This window comes from Erythrolamprus reginae, chromosome 1 (assembly GCF_031021105.1).
Source record: "Erythrolamprus reginae isolate rEryReg1 chromosome 1, rEryReg1.hap1, whole genome shotgun sequence".
Taxonomy (NCBI): Eukaryota; Metazoa; Chordata; class Lepidosauria; order Squamata; family Dipsadidae; genus Erythrolamprus; species Erythrolamprus reginae.
The window spans coordinates 92,281,267-92,300,478 of record NC_091950.1 but is presented as its reverse complement, the minus strand read 5'-3'; the positions used below and the strand labels follow the sequence as shown (position 1 = coordinate 92,300,478).

The following is a 19,212-nucleotide window of genomic DNA, read 5'->3' as shown; positions in this document are numbered from 1 at the left end:
AGGACATCCTATGCCCACCCACCTGGGTGGAAGTGGAAGGAAGACTTGCCACACTGGTGCAATGTGAGTGGGCAACGTGGCAAGTTTGTGGATGGGGGATAAGGGATGTGAACTTTCAACTGGGTGGGAAACTCAGATTTGGGTTTCCCAGTGTTAGGTGCCAGAATGGCTCCAGTCAATGAATTAGAACTTTGAGGAATACTTTGACTTGGACTCTGATTTAGTTTGGATGCTAATGCCCATGTTACACCAATACTCCGCAGTCTGCATTGGTTGCCGATCAGTTTCCGGTCACAATTCAAGGTGTTGGTTATGACCTATAAAGCCCTTCATGGTACCGGACCAGATTATCTCAGGGACCGCCTTCTGCTGCACGAATCCCAGCGACCAGTTAGGTCCCACAGAGTTGGCCTTCTCCGGGTCCCATCAACTAAACAATGCCGCTTGGCGGGACCCAGGGGGAGAGCCTTCTCTGTGGCGGCCCCGGCCCTCTGGAACCAACTCCCCCAGAGATTAGAATTGCCCCCACCCTCCTTGCCTTTCGTAAGCTGCTTAAAACCCACCTCTGCCGCCAGGCATGGGGGAATTGAGATACTCTTTCCCCTTAGGCATTTGCAATTTTATGCATGGTATGTCTGTATGTATGTTTGGTTTTTATAATAATGGGTTTTTAATTGTTTTTAGTATTGGATTATTATTGTATGCTGTCTTATTATTGCTGTTAGCTGCCCCGAGTCTCCGGACAGGGGCGGCATACAAATCAAATCAAAAAATAAATAAATAAATACATACATACGTACGTACATACATACATACATACATACCTGCAACCTTGAGATGTGATCAAAATTCATGCAATTGTCAACTGACTCAGATTCGCTTAGCAACTGTGTTAATGACTGGAGTGATTTACTTAATAACTATGGCAAGGCCGGTCATAAAACGGGGCAAAACTCACTTAACAGGTGTCTCACTTAGCAACAGAAATCGGGGGCTCAATTAATTGTCGTAAGTCGAGGATTACCTGTATTACATAAAATGCTGTGAAAGGTCTAATTTCTCTATCTTGTCAGGCGGCTAGCTTGATTGTTCTTTAAAGCAGTGTTTCCCAACCTTGGCAACTTGAAGATATTTGGACTTCAACTCCCAGAATTCCCCAGCCAGCGAAGGCTGGCTGGGGAATTCTGGGAGTTGAAGTCCAAATATCTTCAAGTTGCCAAGGTTGGGAAACACTGCTTTAAAGCGTGGATACAAATATTGGCCCCTTTCTGGAACTCAGGCCCCATAGAAAGAAGTCCATGTGCATGTCCACCACAGCAGGCTTTTTTGCACGCTAGCAGGAAAGAAACCAAACAAACAGGGGCTTCCATTCAATAAGGTTCATTCTTTATTGAAAGAAACTATACAAAAGGAAACTACTAAAAACAATATTCATACCATTATCATCAGCTTTTCAGCTCTTTGTGGTCTCCCGTTTGCCAGAAACTAGAACTATGACAGCTTTATCCCTTCAATTAGGAGTGAAGTATATCTCTGCCCTCTATTCTTTTATACTTTTTCCCATACCCTACAGTGAGGCTCTGTAACTTCCAGCAAGACTGTTTTGATGGTTTGCAAGGAATCTCAAGAGCCATGATATTTTATACAAAAATAGTTAATTATTACTTACTTCTCCATCATTCATTTTCTCCACCGTGGCTGTAACCCTGTGCCTATTTACCTAGGATTTTTCTTAAATCCCATAGTACAGGGGTCTCCAACCTTGGCAACTTTAAGACTTGTGGACTTCAATTCTGGGAATTGAAGTCCACAAGTCTTAAAGTTGCCAAGGTTAGAGACGCCCGCCGTAGTAAATAAAGGGATCTGCTTTTGAGTAAACATGCAAAGGATTTGCTTCACCCAAAATGAAATTGGATAGTTTCAGTGGTTTTTCATGATGGGTAATGACTTGAGGTTTAAAAAAAACAACAACCAAGTTTGTGTCTCTTTCTTTCTAGGCTTATGACAAATAAATTGCTACTCTCTGTCATCATTATCCTGGAGTTCATCATCCTGGGAGGTCTTGTCTACTACAAGTTCTTCACCTAAGCCTTGAAGAGATGCAGCTTTTCTCCTTTGCTGTCTTCAATCCACTACATGGACATTCCTTGGCAATACATCTTTGACTACAGATTGAACAGATGGACTGTATCTTACTACGTTTAATATATAGTGCTGGCTTGTTGTCAGTCTTGACATGTCCTTCTGAGAACGGTGCAGTGCTACTGGGAGGTGATGTGGCTGGAGAAAAGACAAACTGTGAACTACATCTGCAATATAACACAATAGTCATTTCTACTGAAGATATAGATTAATTTGTGGCACAGTTTGAGTTCCCAGCTGAAAAAAAGATCTCCAAAGCTGAGCGAAGACTTCAGAATGTAGTACACTTGATTTTTGTTCTGTCCACTCATTTAGCAGATCAGCAAAACTATACATAATGCCCTTTGGGTGGCATTTGCCGCCACTTGGGAGACTCTAAAGTCGGACTTGCTCTTCATTTTCTGATTCATCTGGCGAACTAGGTGTTGGTAGGTTCTCAAAAACAATGTGTGCTCCTTCTCTCGTCTGCCCAAAGCTTGTAGCGATCACATCTACTGCCAAAGCAGCTGTTGCGTTCACTTCTTCCTGTGAAGCTCCAAGGAATGGATTTACTTCTACAAGGTCCATAGCTGAAAGCAGGCCTGGGAAAGTGAAGGCAGTGAATTATTTTGTAGCAAGAGACAGAAATTTGCAGTATTAAAAAGAAAAAAAAAAATCTCTTCAGCCAAATAACATCTGTCTCATTACATGTTGCATCAATCCTACATTTACCCAAAGCAATAGTAATTTCCAATAGTTTTATTTCCTTTTTCTATATTTTCTTGTTGCCAGGAAATGAATGGCTAAATATTTAAAATATCATTTACGCCTTTAAAATGCCCTGATAATTTTAAACTGAGTCAAGAAGAAGGTCGGAGAAGTGTAATATAAATAAACAGATAACAAAAAGTAATGATAACAACAGGGGGATGAACTATGAACATTGACTTCTCTTAAGTTACGTTTCCATATAACTTATGCTAAAACTTGGCAGCATAGCCTGTAATTTTTTTTTTAATTAACTAGGAGAACTAGATGACCCTTCAGGTGCCATCTGAAAGCTCGAAAAACACTGCTATTGTCAGTCTTCAGTCCAGGATGCCTCATGAATCGTTGAAAGAGAGAATGAAAGAATCCAAGCTTCTATTAGATTTATTTTGTTAACATTTTGATTTAAACATTTCTGTATATTTTTGTAGTACAAATATCCTGCAAGCATATAATTACAACTTTTGTGATTCTTGTTACCTTAACTCAATTTCTTAAAAAAGATGCTTAAATGGTTTTTACCCGTGTTGTGTATTTCCTCAGAAATGTACATGCCCTCACGGTATGTTAATCCACCCAAGACAGTTGTCCCTGTTGCTGGAGCCAGGGATGGGTCGAAGGCATCAATGTCGAAGCTCAGATGGATTGGTCTTGGCCCTCTGACAAGAGATAATACTTTCGTTTACACTTTAGTCATACAGGTCACATATCCTAGTAATTGGTAGGTTATGGCTAACGGTCGCTAATGATCAGATTTCTGGCGTATTTAATTGCCTAGCAAATAGTCTTCAAAGCACGTTACCTTCCCAAAAGATGGTCGAACGTTTTTTCCATCACTTTCTGGATTCCAAGATCATCAATATGTCTCATTGAAAAATACTGTATGCCATAGTTCTTCAGAATGTAGCTGTTTTGAGAAGATAGGTTAAAGTTAAATATCCTTGCAGTCACTCTTGAACAGTGATGGCGAACCTATGGCATGAGTGCCACAGGGGGCAAGCAGAGGCATATCTGAGGGCAAGCGAGGTGTTGTCCTATGTCAGCTCCAGTGTGCATGGGCTCACTAGTCAGCTGATTTTCTGCCTTATTTTCGGCCGTTTTCGCTCTCTCCAAGCTTCAGTAAAGCCTCCTGAACCCTGGGGATGGTGAAAATCAGCCCAATGGGCCTATTGGAAATCCAGTGAGGACTGTGCGCATGCGCGGGGGACCATGTGGGAGATTGTGCGCATGCAACGGGCAGTGCAAGGTTGTATGTATATGCGCGGGGGAGGGCACTGCATTGTTTTCTACTATTATATTATTATTATTATTATTATTATTATTATTATTATTATTATTATTATTAATTAGATTTGTATGCTGCCTCTCTCCGTAGACTTGGGGCGGCTCACAGCAATAGTAAAAAACAGTGTACAATACAAATCTAATATTTAAGGGCACTGCATTGTTTTCTACTATATCTCATATTATTTTATTATTATTATTATTATTTATTAGATTTGTATGCTGCCCCTCTGTAGACTCAGGGCGGCTCACAGCAATAGTAGAAAACAGTGTACAATACAAATCTAATATTTAAAAAACTAAAAACCCATAATTTAAAAAACATACACAAAACATACCATACATAAACTATATAGGCCTGGGGTAGATGTCTCATATTTATTATTATTATTATTATTATTATTATTATTATTATTATTATTAATTAATTAATTAATTAATTAATTAATTAGATTTGTGTGCCATCCCTCTCCGTAGACTCGGGGCGGCTCACAGCAATAGTAGAAAACAGTGTAGAATACAAATCTGATATTGAAAAAACTAAAAACCCATAATTTAAAAAACATACACACAACATACCATACGTAAACTATATAGGCCTGGGGAAGATGTCTCATATTATTATTATCATTATTATTATTATTTATTAGATTTGTATGCCGCCCCTCTCCAAAGACGCAGGGCGGCTCACAGAATAGATATAAACATAAGCATGTAGCATAAATCTAATAATTTAAAATACAACTAAAAACACTAATGTAATACGCAATGATACAGTCCAATCACACTATACATTACATTTATTGATCAGAGGGGCAAGGTCTAATTGCCCCAAGCCTGACGACATAGATGGGTCTTGAGGCTCTTGTGGAAGGCAAGGAGGGTGGGGGCAGTACAAATCTCTGGGGGGAGCTGATTCTAGAGGGCCGGGTGCCCCCACAGAGAAGGCTCTTCCCCTAGGCCCTGCCATGCGGCATTGTTTGGTTGACGGGACCTGGAGAAGGCCAACTCTTTGGGACCTAACTGGCCGGAGGGATTTATGTAGCAGAAGGCTGTCCTGTAAGTATGGGTGTGGGCACACATGCATACGCTATCGCACACACGCACACCCTTTTTGGCACCAGAGCCAAAAAAGGTTTGCCATCACTGCTCTAGTATACAGCAATCATCTTGTTACGAATTGGGAGGAAAGGAATAATAGTATCATGTACTTACTGTTCAGCAGGATCAACATCTCTCAGACCAATATATACAATATCTGATCGTGAAAGGCAGGGCTTGAGCCAGGAAAATCCAGGAAGCGCTGGCACCTTCAAAATAACAGAAAATCATGATCCTGAAAAAATTGGTCTAGGAAATAATATCTGAGTGCCATTATCTTGCCAACTCAACATGATTTTAGTATGATCCCTCCAATATCCTGTTATAGAAATCTTGTTTTGGTTGATATTGCTGTGGCCATGTAACATTTTCTCTTCCACAGAAATACTGGTAACTTGTAATAGATTAAAGGTGCTATATTTTTCCTTTTATCCTCCAACTCAGGCCAAACGGATATCAACGTTCCCAATAAAATAATTCAATCTCATTCAGTTTCTTACATAAAATTTGCTGCAATCCAAAACACAAAGCTTTTGAAAACATTCTAATATTGAAATACATAGAGGTAGTCCTCGATTTACGAGACCCAAATTTCTGTTGCTAAGTGAGGCAGTTAAGTGAATTTTGCCCAATTTCACCACCTTTCTTGACACAGTTATTAAGTGAATCACTGCAAATATTAAGTTAATAGAACGATGGTTTCCTCCTTGACATTGCTTGCCAGATCACAAAGGGTGATCACATGACCCTGGGATACTGCAACCATCTAAGTCAATTTCCAAGCATCTGAATTTTGATCATGTGACCAAAGTGATGCTACAATGGTCATACAGGTGAAAAAATGGTCATCAGTCATTTTTTTCAGCACTGTTGTAACTTCAAACTAATTGAACTCTTGTAGGTCGATGACTACCTGTATTTCAAACTGGATTGATGGCCAGAGGGCTCCACAGAGAGTTGAAAAAATGACTAGATCTGAAGGTCAGTGGTTCAAATCTCATCACCGGCTCAAGGTTGACTCAGCCTTCCATCCTTCCGAGGTGGGTAAAATGAGGACCAAGATTGTGGGGGCAATATGCTGGTTCTGATAAAAAATGCTATTGCTAACATGTTGTAAGCCGCCTTGACTCTAAGGAGAAGGGCGGCATAAAAATCAAATAAATAAATAAAATAAAAATGGATGTGGAGAGCAGGGTTGCACTACAAAGTATGCCTCTCTCTTACACATCATTGCCATTCCTATACGAAACGTTTGGAAATTTCATCGCCTTGATGAAAACATCAGATCCTGCCATGCCCTTTTATAATGCTTATTTGGATTACTGAGTGCGCGCTGTTCGGTAAATCTCTTTTGAATCAGAGTCCATTACCAAGCTGACTAGGGTGAATGAGAGTTTAGAAAAAGAAAAGATGTACTGAAGTTAACTTTCCTCCCTGCCCTAGGGGCAATTCAGATTTATTTGATTGTACTACTTTCCAAGAGTTAAATGTAATAAGAGCATTTAGCTACAGTGTTATTTTAACTTGCTAAGTTTGGGTAAGAACAATAACCATGTTCTATGGTTAATAACTCCCACCACCTAGGTCCCAGCGACCGATAATGGCCCACAGGGTTGGTCTTCTCCGGGTCCTGCCAGTTAAACAATGTTGGCTGGCGGGTTTGCGGGAGAGGGCCTTCTCTCTGGCTGCTCTGATTCTCTGGAACCAGCTACCTCCTGAGATCCGGACTGCCCCCACTCTACTGGCCTTCCAGAAAGCTATAAAGACCTTGCTCTTCCAGCAAGCCTGGGGCCGTTGACCTGATGGTGTACCATCAAGATCCGGCCATAAATGGTATGTATAGTTTTTAACTGTGGGATTCAAATGGTTTTTAGATTGTTCTTTAGCACTTCTAATATATTTATATGTTTTAATCTTTGTTGTGAGCCGCCTAGAGTCCCTTGGGAGATGGGTGGCATACAAATTAAATTAAATTAAATTAAATTAAATTAAGAGTTGAGTTGCTGACAGCAGGAAGTAAATCTAGCTAAGAAAGGCTTCCCATATTTTGAGTTGATAGTACTTTTCAAGTGGGTATAATCAAACAAGTGCTATTCATTCATTCATTCATTCATTTTTCATTCATTCATTCATTCATTCATTCATTCATTCATTCATTCATTCATTCAAATTCTATGCCGCCCAATCCCAAAGGACACAGGATTTTTAAATTACCAGGATTTGGGGGTAAGATATGAAAACACATCCATGGATGATCCTTCCTTTGGAAGGAAAACTGCAGGAATACCAGTAGGCACAGCCATTAACTTTCAGCTACAATCCATCAAATAACAGATTATGCCTAATGGGTAGAAAATACAGGCAATCTTCATTTAATGACTACAATTGGGTCTGTTAAGCGAAGTGGACAAAAACGACGGTGCTTACAATCTTTCTTACTTTCAGCTTACCTTTGCTTTACACGTACAGTCCTGCAAAGGTCATAAATGTGAGAAATGGGTGCAAAATTGCTTTGCCATCATTGTAACTGCAAATGGTTGCTAAATGAGGACTATGTAAGCACATGAGTGTTATTCTGAAAGGACTGTATGATGACAATTGCCATATAGTAAGCCAATAGCCACCCAATCTCAAATCATGTTGACTAACTCAATATAGAGATGCTTGCATCTTTATGAATTATCCCTCCAATAATATATTGCAAAGAACACCATTCTTGGATGTTCAGGATGTATGTCCCTACAACAGTGATGGTGAACATATGGCATGCATGTGTGCATGTGTGCCCTATGTCAGCTCCAGCACACATGCATTGTCCAGCTGATGTTTGTTGTGGTTAGCTCTGGCCCAGCTCCTGTCCCAAGGACTGTGGATGTGGGGGAGACATCCACATGCTGCAGGCCTGTTTTGCCCCTGGTGGAATCTGCTGATGAAGGCTCCTCTGACCAAGAAGACATGAGTGACTGGGAGGAGGAGAGTGTGGCAGACAGCTCAGAAGGAGATCAATTATCTAGCTCCTCCTTGGATTCAGAACAAGAGTTAATGATACAGCCAAGCATGCGGAGAGCGATGCATAGGCAACAACAACTGAGAGATTATTATCAAAGAAAATGAGGCAGCCTGTGGGTTTGGCCATTGTGGAGGATTATCTGATCGTTGTGTTTCATGACTGCTTTACTGACGTTGACCTTTTGTGTGCTGATTTTCCCCCGCTTTGAAACTAAACCAGAGCAAAGTGTGTTTCACTTTGTGAAAGAAGGACTGTGAATTGCCTCACAGCTGCAAGCTAAGTATCACAGAACTGATAAGGGACTTGTACAAATTACCAGTTTGTTTGGAGACCAGTGCTCTTTGCTATACCAAAAGAGGGCTTAGTTTAAGTGTATTTTCATTATAAAGAACATTGTTTTGAATTTTCAAACGTGTGTGTGTCTGAAATTTGTACCTATGAATTTTTGGGAGGAGTCTACCAGAGAGCCCGACAGAACAATGTTCAGCCTTGGGGAAGGCCGTTTGCCCTCTGGAAGCTTCAGAGAAGCTTCCTGAAACCTCAGGAGTGCAAAAAACAGCCAAATGGGCAAACTGGATGTTCAGAAAAATGGACTTCCGTTTTGCCCGTTGTGCTGTTTTTCATACTCCGGGGCTTCAGGAAGTTTCCCTGAAGCATCCGGAGTGCAAAAAACAGTACAAAGGGCAAACTGAACATCTGTTTTTCCAAGCTTCTGGTTTGCCCATTTGGTCATTTTCACCGTCTTAGGCTTCAGGTTGTGTACATGTGCACGCACTAGTGTGCACGCTCACACACACTTTTGGCAGACAAAGCAAAAAAGGTACACAATCACCACTATATCTAGGAGAAATATGTCACCTCTCTGATCTCTAAAATTTACTTCCAATTTTTTAAAAAAGTACCGATAGCTCAATAAGTGCTATTCCTGTCACGCTGAGTATTGACAGCCGCAGAGACATTGAGACATTCAGATTTATTCAGTAATTAAATAGTTAACAGTGTGTGTTTTGTTAGCTCCACCCATTATGATGTAAAATCCTGCCACATCATACATGCATCATTTCCTTCTTGTTGAGATCCTCCATATTCCTTTGTTACATTCTCTGTTAGTTTCAATGATGTAGCACGCATCTCAGATGCCTCCAACAGGCATTACTTATTTTTTCTTATTTTCGTAATAAAAGTAACTTTGTTTGAAAGCTGATTCTCTACTTTAATCCATCGACTCTCGGAAATGATTTATTATGGTCCACGCGGGCAGTAATTAATCTCTATTTCTGTCAATTCCTTGTTACATCTCTGTGCAATCCCAACTTACCTTATCCTGAAGTTCTCTTAAAAGAAATGAAACCGGCTGTCCATGGAGATTTCTTGATTGGCTGGTGAGTGGAGTGTTAATATCCGCATGGGCGTCAACCCAGATCACACAGAGATGTGGGTACTGCCTTGCATGCCCACTGACAGAACCAAGGGCTAAACTGTAAATGAAAACAGCTCAGATTTATATCAGCCTTGTCTAGATCAGGGAAAGTGGAATTAGGATATCTGATAAATGTGGGTTAACAGAATCAAATGTCTATGACAATTGCACTTAAATTCTTATCAAGGCATATCAAGGCCCCGAGTCTTCGGAGAGGGGCGGCATACAAATCTAATAAATAATAATAATAAATAATAATAATAATATCAAGCACATCATCCTGCCCACAATGCCTTGCCACTAAGGGTGTAAAGAGATAAATGTGAAATCAGAATATAACATTACGCTATCACATTCTCTACATCAGTTTAATCAGCATCATTTAGATATATGAGATAGCAATAGCACTCAGATGGGTGAAATTCAAAAAATTTCCCTACTGGCTCTGTGGGCATGGCTTGGTGGGTGTGCAAGGGGGAGGATACTGCAAAATCCCCATTCCCTCCTGTTGTGGTTAGCTCTGGCCCAGCTCCTGCCCCAAGGACTGTGGATGTGGGGGAGACATCCACATGCTGCAGGCCTGTTTTGCCCCCGGTGGAATCTGATGATGAAGGCTCCTCTGACCAAGAAGACATGAGTGACAGGGAGGAGGAGAGTGTGGCAGACAGCTCAGAAGGAGATCAATTATCTAGCTCCTCCTTGGATTCAGAACAAGAGTTAATGATACATCCACGCATGCGGAGAGTGATGCATAGGCAACAACAACTGACAGATTATTATCAAAGAAAATGAGGCCACCTGTGGTTGGGTGGGGCTGTGGTAATTAGTGAGGCTGCTATAAATAGCAGCCTGTGGGTTTGGCCATTGTGGTGGATTATCTGATCGTTTGCTGTGTTTCATGACTGCTTTACTGCCTTTGATTTTTTGTGTGCTGATTTTTCCCCGCTTTGAAAATAAACCAGAGCAAAGTGTGTTTCACTTTGTGAAAGAAGAAGGACTGTGAATTGCCTCACAGCTGCAAGCTAAGTTTCACAGAACTGATAAGGGACTTGTACAAATTACCAGTTTGTTTGGAGACGAGTGCTCTTTGCTATACCAAAAGAGGGCTTAGTTTAAGTGAATTTTCATTATAAAGAACATTGTTTTGAATTTTCAAACGTGTTTGTGTGTCTGAAATTGGTACCTGTGAATTTTTGGGAGGATTCTACCAGAGAGCCCGACAGAACAACTCCCCACTCCTGGGACCAGCCAGAGGGGGGTATTTGCTGGTTCTTTGAACTACTCAAAATTTCCTCTACTGGTTCTCCAGAACCTGTTAAGACCTGCTGAATTTCAGCCCTGCATTTAGACTTACATATGTCGCTTTACATTGCTTTACAGCCCCCTCTAAGCAGTTTAGTGTCCGCATATTGCCCCCAACAATTTGGGTCCTCATTGATGGTAAAATACTATGTGTATATATGCCTTATAGTCAATAGTCCAAAATGCCCACAATAGGCACCAGATGGAAAATCTGTTTTTTCTAAGTGTCAACCAGATCCTCAGGCTAAGCATGATAACAAAAGCCATCTTCCACTGCTGGAGTTTGTTGTGGTTGGCTCTGGCCCAGCTCCTGCACCAGGGAATGTGGAGGTGGATGCAGGGGAAACTTCAACATGTCACAGGCCTGTGTTATTGCCGACAGAGTCAGTTCAGAGTTTAGTTTCCTCGGACGAAGAAGAAGGTGGGAGTGACTCGGCAGAGGAGGGCTTGGCACACAGCCCAGGCAGTCAATCTCCCTTATCTTCCATTGATTCGGACGATGACGTTTTGGACCCACGCAAGCGCAGAATTATGCGTAGAAGAGACCAAGTAAGGACATATTACAGGAGATAAGAGCGGCCACCTGTGTTTGGGTGGGGCTCCAATAATTAGGGCTGCTGCTATAAATAGCAGCATGTGGGCTTGGCCCTTGTGGAAGAGTATCTGATCCGCAGTTCGTCAGGAATCCTGTGTTGCTGGTTTCTGGACTTTGTTGGTTTTTCAGGCCTTTGAAAACAAAGCAGAGCAATGTGTGTGTGTGTGTCTCACTTCTTTGGAAGAAGAAGAGGTGTGAAGTTTCTTCACAGCTGCTAGCTAAGTACTTAATGACTGCTTAAGGTTAATTGTACAGACTACCCGGTTGTTTTGGGATGAGTGCTCTTTGCAATACAAAAAGAGTGCTTAGTTTATTTTGAATTTTGGGATAAAGAACATTGTTTTGAATTTTCAAATGTGTGTGTGTCTGAAATTTGTACCCTTGAATTTTTGGGAGGCTCCTATCAGAGAGCCCGGCAGAACAGAGTTTAGAGGCATTCTGGTAATATAGACTTCCTCAAATGATGTAGGATTAGATTGAAATAGGGAGATTATTCTATTAGAATAATGAAATATGGTTAATGGAAACAGTGGTGTGTTCCTGTCCAATTGCAAGTGAGGTTTTTTTTTAAAAAAAAAAACAGCACTGACTACTTTATATTTAGTATAATTGTAGTTTATCCACTACCCATCTATCATTACTGTAAGTCCTACAGCATAACTTTAAATGGATATAACATCATCTAGTCCCCCAAATCATTTTCAGATCTAGTGTTGCCACTGCCAGGCCCATCATTTGTGGAATTTCACCAGCTGCTATAACCAAAATATTTTTAGAACTCAACACCTCTTTTAATAATGTTCATCTTAGCTACTTTCAAGCAAGCATTGAATGGATCTAAATATAAAACATGTACATCGATGCTCTTTATATAAAAGTCATATGGTAATTTCACTTTTTCTAACTCACCTATGATCACCTCCAATGGTGATGCAGCTATGTCCAGCTTTCACAGCTCCATTCACAGCATCAGCCAGAAGTTGGCTAGCTAATCCCACAGAGCGTGGGTACTTCACCAGGTTATTGTACAGTTCATCATTGGGCACCGGGGTAAAACTTAGGTCTCCAAAATCATATACCTGACAACCTATGAGCGAGCAGAATGGAAGAAGAAAGCAGAGTTGTAGAGATTAACTTTGATGGCAGAATATGATGGAATTTAGAATTGTTATTGTTTTCCTATGAATAATTCCCAGAGTCCTGGTACTGTAAGTCAGTGTTTCCCAACCTTGGCAACTTGAAGATATTTGGACTTCAACTCCCAGAATTCCCCAGCCAGCGTTCGCTGGCTGGGGAATTCTGGGAGTTGAAGTCCAAATATCTTCAAGTTGCCAAGGTTGGGAAACACTGCTGTAAGTGAATTGTGTGGCACAGAAACAGAAACTTTTTTAGGCAAAGAAAGTGCTTGGATTGTGAAAATATGAGAGCACCCTCACAAAATGGTTGCTCTGATAGGTATTGCCAATCGTGGCATTTCATTTGTACACCAATCCACTTCTCTTAATATGCTTACTAATAGTTGCTGGTTGTAAAACACAAAGTCTTGTTTTAAGAGGGGTGACTATACAAATATTTAAAATTAACAAACTTCAGCATACTTTTTCTCTTTTTATGGGTAGGTGGACACAACCTTCACCTAAAGCACTGAATTGCAAACACTCCCTGTTTTGTTTTCTAAGATCGCTTATGTAGACTTCAGAGGCATTAACATGAATAAACCTATCAGAGACATTGGTGTTTTGCACTGCCCTAACTACTGGGGGGGGGGGGGGGAGTAAGTACTATTAAGGAACTTAAAGTCAGTTGTAACAGAAAAAAGATTTCCATTAAGATATCAGATTGATGGCTACCCTGCCATCAGAGATACTGTGCATGATTTCAGGCTATATTTTTAAAGTAAGTCTTACATTACAGTGCCCTTCAAATAGAATCATAGAAACAAAGAAGACTGACGGCAGAAAAAGACCTCATGGTCCATTTAGTCTGCCCTTATACGATTTTCTGTATTTTATCTTAGGATGGATATATGTTTATCCCAGGCATGTTTAAATTCAGTTACTGTGGATTTATCAACCACGTCTGCTGGAAGTTTGTTCCAAGGATCTACTACTCTTTCAGTAAAATAATATTTTCTCATGTTGTTTTCGATCTTTCCCCCAACTAACTTCAGATTGTGTCCCCTTGTTCTTGTGTTCACTTTCCTATTAAAAACACTTCCCTCCTGGATCTTATTTAACCCTTTAACATATTTAAAAGTTTCGATCATGTCCCCCCTTTTCCTTCTGTCCTCCAGACTATACAGATTGAGTTCATTAAGTCTTTCCTGATACGTTTTATGCTTAAGACCTTCCACCATTTTTGTAGCCCGTCTTTGCACCCATTCAATTTTGTCAATATCTTTTTGTAGGTGAGGTCTCCAGAACTGAACACAGTATTCCAAATATGGTCTCACCAGCACTCTATATAGCGGGATCATAATCTCCCTCTTCCTGCTTGTTATACCTCTAGCTATGCAGCCAAGCATCCTACTTGCTTTCCCTACCGCCTGACTGCACTGTTCACCCATTTTGAGACTGTCAGAAATCACTACCCCTAAATCCTTCTCTTCTGAAGTTTGTGCCAACACAGAACTGCCAGTACCATACTCAGATTGAGGATTCCTTTTCCCCAATTGCATTATTTTACATTTGGAAACATTAAACTGCAGTTTCCATTGCTTTGACCATATATCTAGTAAAGCTAAATCATTTACCATATTTCAAATGTACTGAATCAATTCCTAGACTTTCTAAAGATCCAGCTGCTGAGGAAATCTTGGTCCAACATATGCACTTGGGGAAGGTTGCTATACAGATGCTAACTGTAGTGTCACATATATATACAATTGATCCGTTCCACTGAACCATGTTTTCTTTAGTCTTCTCTTCCTCTCAACCCACTATTCTTTCACAAAGTTCACAGAGTTCAAGAACAAGTCAACCCCAGGTCCGCCTGGTGTACGAGTTGCGGCCCTATTTGGACAGGGAGTCTTTGCTCATGGTCACTTATGCCCTTATCACCTCAAGGTCCGACTACTGCAATGCTTTCTACATGGCGCTACCTTTGAAGAGTGTTCGGAAACTTCAGATCGTACAAAATGCAGCCATGTGAGCAGTTTGGGGCCTTCCAAGACATGCCCATATCTCATCATCACTTCACGGACTTCATTGGCTGCCGATCTGTTTCCGGACACAATTCAAAGTGTTGGTTATGACCCTTAAAGCCCTACATGGCATAGGACCAGTCTATCTCCGAGATCGCCTTCTACCACACGAATCCCGGCGTCCAGTGAGGTCCCACAGAGTTGGTCTCCTTAGGGTCCCTTCGACCAAACAATGTCGGCTGGCGGGATCTAGGGGAAGAGCCTTCTCCGTGGGGGCCCCAGTCCTCAGGAATCAGCTCCCCCCAGAGATTCACACTGCCCTTACCCTCCTTGCCTTCTGAAAGAGTCTTTGTCACCAGGCCTGGGGTTACTAGATCTTCCCCCTGACCAAGTAATGTTTTTTAGTATGATTTGTTGAATGAATGTTAATGGAAGTTTTTAAAATTAGAATTTTTAAGGATTGTTTTTATATATATTAATAGGATTGATTTACAATTGTAAATCATACATGCTGTGAGCCGCCCCGAGTCCTCAGAGAGGGCCGCATACAAATCCAATTAAACTTAAACTTCCTTCCATATTAATAAACCATATGTTTCATGCTGGTCACCTTACTGTATTCGCTCTACATTTGTTCAACATCCATTGCTTCTCAATGCTACTTTTTCTTGTTCCACAAATGCACCTGAAGTATCCTATTTCTAAGGCAATGTTTCTTCTGGCATACCAACTCTCTGGTATAATGACAAGGTCAAAAGTGCATTCTTATACACTGCAGTTTTCCCTTCTTTCAACCAAAGTTCATTTTTCACCACTGAACATGTGGTGCCTCATTACTTTTGTATCATTTGTATCATCATTACTTTTTTTCATTCATTCTCCCATCTGTATTAAATATACCACCAAATTACACGTTTTTTTCACAATTTATGTATTGTTCTATATTTCTTGTCAAGCCCAGCTACATTGATGCAATATATTCTCAGATTTCCTTGTTGCATCATATAGTATCTTTAACCTTTGCTGAAAATCATTTTTATATTCTCAACCAAAATAATCTGCACATACTCCACATTCAAATTCTCAAGTAACACACCTATATATACAATCACTATAAGCATTCTATCAGTTTATCCGTAAACACTTCTATCCATGAAATCTTTCCAAATTCTTTTTCTTTGTCCAACTGCCAACTCACTAAGCATTTCTTCCATCTTCATGCATTTTACTTCTATGAATAGATGTACATGTACCTACTGCATTCAACAGCCAGTTTCAACTCTATATTGTTTATTTCAAGTTTGTTTGCTTTATTATGTTTTCCTTAAATCTACAAAGCACAATAACATTTCTTTTTCACATCCATCCTTAATGGCTTGCTATAAAGCAAAGACTGGGTAACGTATTTCTCAGGCTGTCATCTCTTAAGAGATTTTCAAGGTTCAAACACTTTCCCAGGGACTTTTAATAACAAAGAAATTCTGTAGTTTTTGCATTCACTCTTGGTAACTTTTCCTTTATACAGAGAAACAACAATAGCATTATTTCAACTATTCGTCATAACAGTAGCTTTCTCACATAGACAAAGCACACATCACCTCCACAAGAAAACCACATATTTAAATTTTCTCGGTTATTTCATTTAAAACTTCAGCCCTACTACTTTTCAAGATTGTCAGAACACTTAATTATTCATTTTCATCATTTTTCCTTGGACATGAAGGTTTGTCTATGAACTTGTAGTCAAAATGTATCCAAAATTATCAGGATATTATAAGCAGAGAATGCTGAATATAGCAAGTGGCATTCAGACTGATAATGTAGTTCTTAGCTTACTAAAAGGGTTTGTTTCATTTTCCAACTAAATATTATGTATTTCTTGCCTCTATATACAGTACTTTATATGTTTTTCCCACAGGTACTTCTTAGATTACTTCCTTAATTTTTTTGCTCAATAGTTGTGACTCAGTTTTTAACGTCAAGGCATTCAGACTGATAATGTAGTTCTTAGTTTACTAAAAGGTTTTGTTTCATTTTCCAACTAAATATTATGTATTTCTTCCCTCCATATACAGTACTGTACTTTATATGTTTTTCCCACAGGTACTTCTTAGATTACTTCCTTAATTTTTTTGCTCAATAGTTGTGACTCAGTTTTTAACGTCAAGGTTTCGTCAACTTTACAGTAAAAGTCATTTTTATAATTTTAACATCAGATAAAGTTTACTCATCTGTCCTACTTTTAAAGGATTTGCTATTTCACTATTTTTGAATAATTTGTTTGGTATCCTTTGGCACTTAACAGCCCATCTAATAAAGAAATTAGGAGTTGAAATGTTTGATGAAACTTTTTAGTTAATCATGGACATACAGTATATTGCAGTCATCTTCACAAAATGATATTCATTTTTTACACTGAAATATTATTAAATTGTGATTTTTAATTTTCCTTCAATAATCTCTCAAATGTTGTAACTACTAATCATTTTTTTCTGACTTCCACAAAAAGCTCTGGATGATTGAGTATATACAGTATCAGCTACAGTAAATGTGTGTGACCTGTGCTTTAATTCAAGATAACTTGGATTAAAAAACAAAACAAAAAACCTTCTACTGTGTAGGGACTTTAGTTATCTTTATGGTAATATGATGGTTTCAAAAAGAGGCAAATACTGAGTTCATATTTAACTTGGAGATTAGGAAGATTTACTTTGATGGGGTTTTAAGAAGATTCAATAGCACAGTATGCTTTGGAATTATTTAAGTCTGTTTCAAATTATTCAATCACTAAATGAAGTCTGTTTCAAACTATTCACTTTTGCTTGATGATCATCTTATCTATACCTTGAAAATGATTAGAATCTCGTAAGTCAATCTCCACAATGAGATCTTTCAAATGTGTTAGACTATGCCTTTCCATAATTTCCTATTCCCACCTCAATAAGCCAGGAATTAATAAGCGAGTGGGCTGCAGATTGAGTGCAATACTGTATACTATAACCATTCAAACATATATTTCTCCTTTCTTTAAACTGGATGGTGGTTGGGCAACATTAGAACAATGGGCACACAACTATCTGGAAGGCACCAGGTTGAGCAATAAGCTCAATGTTTCAGACCTAGACTCATAGTGAATCATATCATATGAACAACTAGGTGGGGGAAGTTAGGCAGGAGCAGAAACAAAGAACTTCCCAAAACGTAGAGGCTCCCATCCTGCCCTTCCCACTTACCCATGCTGGAGAGCTTTCCGACCAGTCCCGCATTCCGTACCGCTTCAGGACCATGATCCACTCCTCTTTTTTTCTGCAAGACCCCCCAAAAAAGGATCCACGCTGTGATTTCAAATGACACCCGTGGGAAGTGACATCAACGAGGGCATATGGCCGCTTGGAAATTTCCAGTTCCTATGAGGAAGAGCATCCTCTGTCGCCGCCGGCCCCCCTCCTCTTCCCTGCCAGCCAGACAGTCAAATTCTCTAGAAAGCTCCATCCCAACCTTTTTTTCCTGCCTTCTGAAACCCACCACTGTACCCTTTCCCTTCCGCAGGCTTTGCCACACTACCGCATGCAGCAGCTTTGTTCCTGCTTAGGGCTCATCATCATGGATCAACTGGATGGGACATGAATGATAAACAGATCATTCATCTTCTGTGTCTTTTTTCCCCCAGGGCATCAAGTTCAGTTCTTTTTGTTAGGCTGGCTGGGGAAGGCTGAGGTCCACAGCCCCTCCTCACCCCCCCCCCCCAGGACCAAAAGACGCCTTTGTCTCTCTCTCTCTCTCCCACCTCTCTCCCCCTCTCCTTGCTTTTCTCTTTCCCCCATCTCTTTGCCCCCCTCTCCCTCCCCTCCTTCTCTCCCCCCCACCTCTCTCTCCCTCTCCTTGCTTTTATCTTTCCCCCATCTCTTTGCCCCCCTCTCCCTCTCTCCCATCCCTCCTTCTCTTTCCCCCACCCCTCTCCCCCTCCCTCCTCTCTCCCTCCTTCTCCGTTTGCCCCGTCTCTCTCTCCCTCCTTTCTTTTTCCCATCTCTTTCTCCCTCTGCCTCTTTGTCTCTCTCCCACACCTCCTATCTTTCCCCCACCTCTCCTTCTCCCTTCTTCTCTCCTTCTCCTCTCCTCTCCCGCCTTCTCTCTTTCCCCCACCTCCCCTACCTCTCGCATTCCCGAACGGACAAATCGGTGCTCCGGGACTATCCCCTGCTGCAGGCGACGCCCACCTACCTGGCCCCGGGAGAAGGGGGCCCCAATGATGGCCACCGAATGGGAGAGCTTCCGAGGGACCTTCAGAGGGGAGCCGGCTTGCTGGAGGAGCCGAGCGAAACTGCCACGAACAGCCATCGCGGGGGAAATGATCTCGGAAAGAGAGCAGCGCGCAAGAAGAACCCGCTCTGTTACCGCGCCGGCGTTGGCGCCCGCCTGAGCCCGAAGCTTTATAACCCAGCAGCTAGGTCGAGGCTCTCCGCGCCTTG

At 40.8% G+C, this 19,212-nt stretch overlaps 2 protein-coding genes across 2 annotated transcripts in view; one reads left to right on the top strand and one right to left on the bottom strand.

Moving 5' to 3' along the window:
• The window catches only part of VTI1B (vesicle transport through interaction with t-SNAREs 1B), a 19,886-nt gene extending 16,480 nt beyond the window's left edge, over positions 1-3,406 (top strand). Inside the window, exon 6 of the mRNA XM_070758887.1 lies at positions 1,998-3,406. Coding sequence (XP_070614988.1) covers positions 1,998-2,088 — 91 coding nt within the window. The 3' untranslated portion in view covers positions 2,089-3,406. The remainder of the gene's footprint in view (positions 1-1,997) is intronic.
• Positions 1,365-19,212, bottom strand: ARG2 (arginase 2). Its single transcript, XM_070758877.1, has 8 exons — positions 18,965-19,212; positions 17,977-18,049; positions 12,511-12,688; positions 9,603-9,762; positions 5,389-5,483; positions 3,692-3,796; positions 3,412-3,548; positions 1,365-2,723 (listed from the first exon to the last, which is right to left on the bottom strand). Exons 1-8 carry the CDS (start codon positions 19,079-19,081, stop codon positions 2,518-2,520), a joined length of 1,071 nt encoding a protein of 356 aa, XP_070614978.1. The 5' UTR covers positions 19,082-19,212; the 3' UTR covers positions 1,365-2,517.

What these genes read in the sequence shown, in the direction of transcription:
- ARG2 (XM_070758877.1), bottom strand. Translation starts at nt 19,081, where the DNA reads ATGGCTGTTCGTGGCAGTTTCGCTCGGCTCCTCCAGCAAGCCGGCTCC. An exon ending in CCCCCTTCTCCCGGGGCCAG is followed by an intron (nt 18,050 to 18,964) that starts GTAGGTGGGCGT and finishes GGGGTCTTGCAG; the next exon opens with AAAAAAAGAGGAGTGGATCA. An exon ending in TGAGGAAATACACAACACGG is followed by an intron (nt 2,724 to 3,411) that starts GTAAAAACCATT and finishes TCACTTTCCCAG; the next exon opens with GCCTGCTTTCAGCTATGGAC.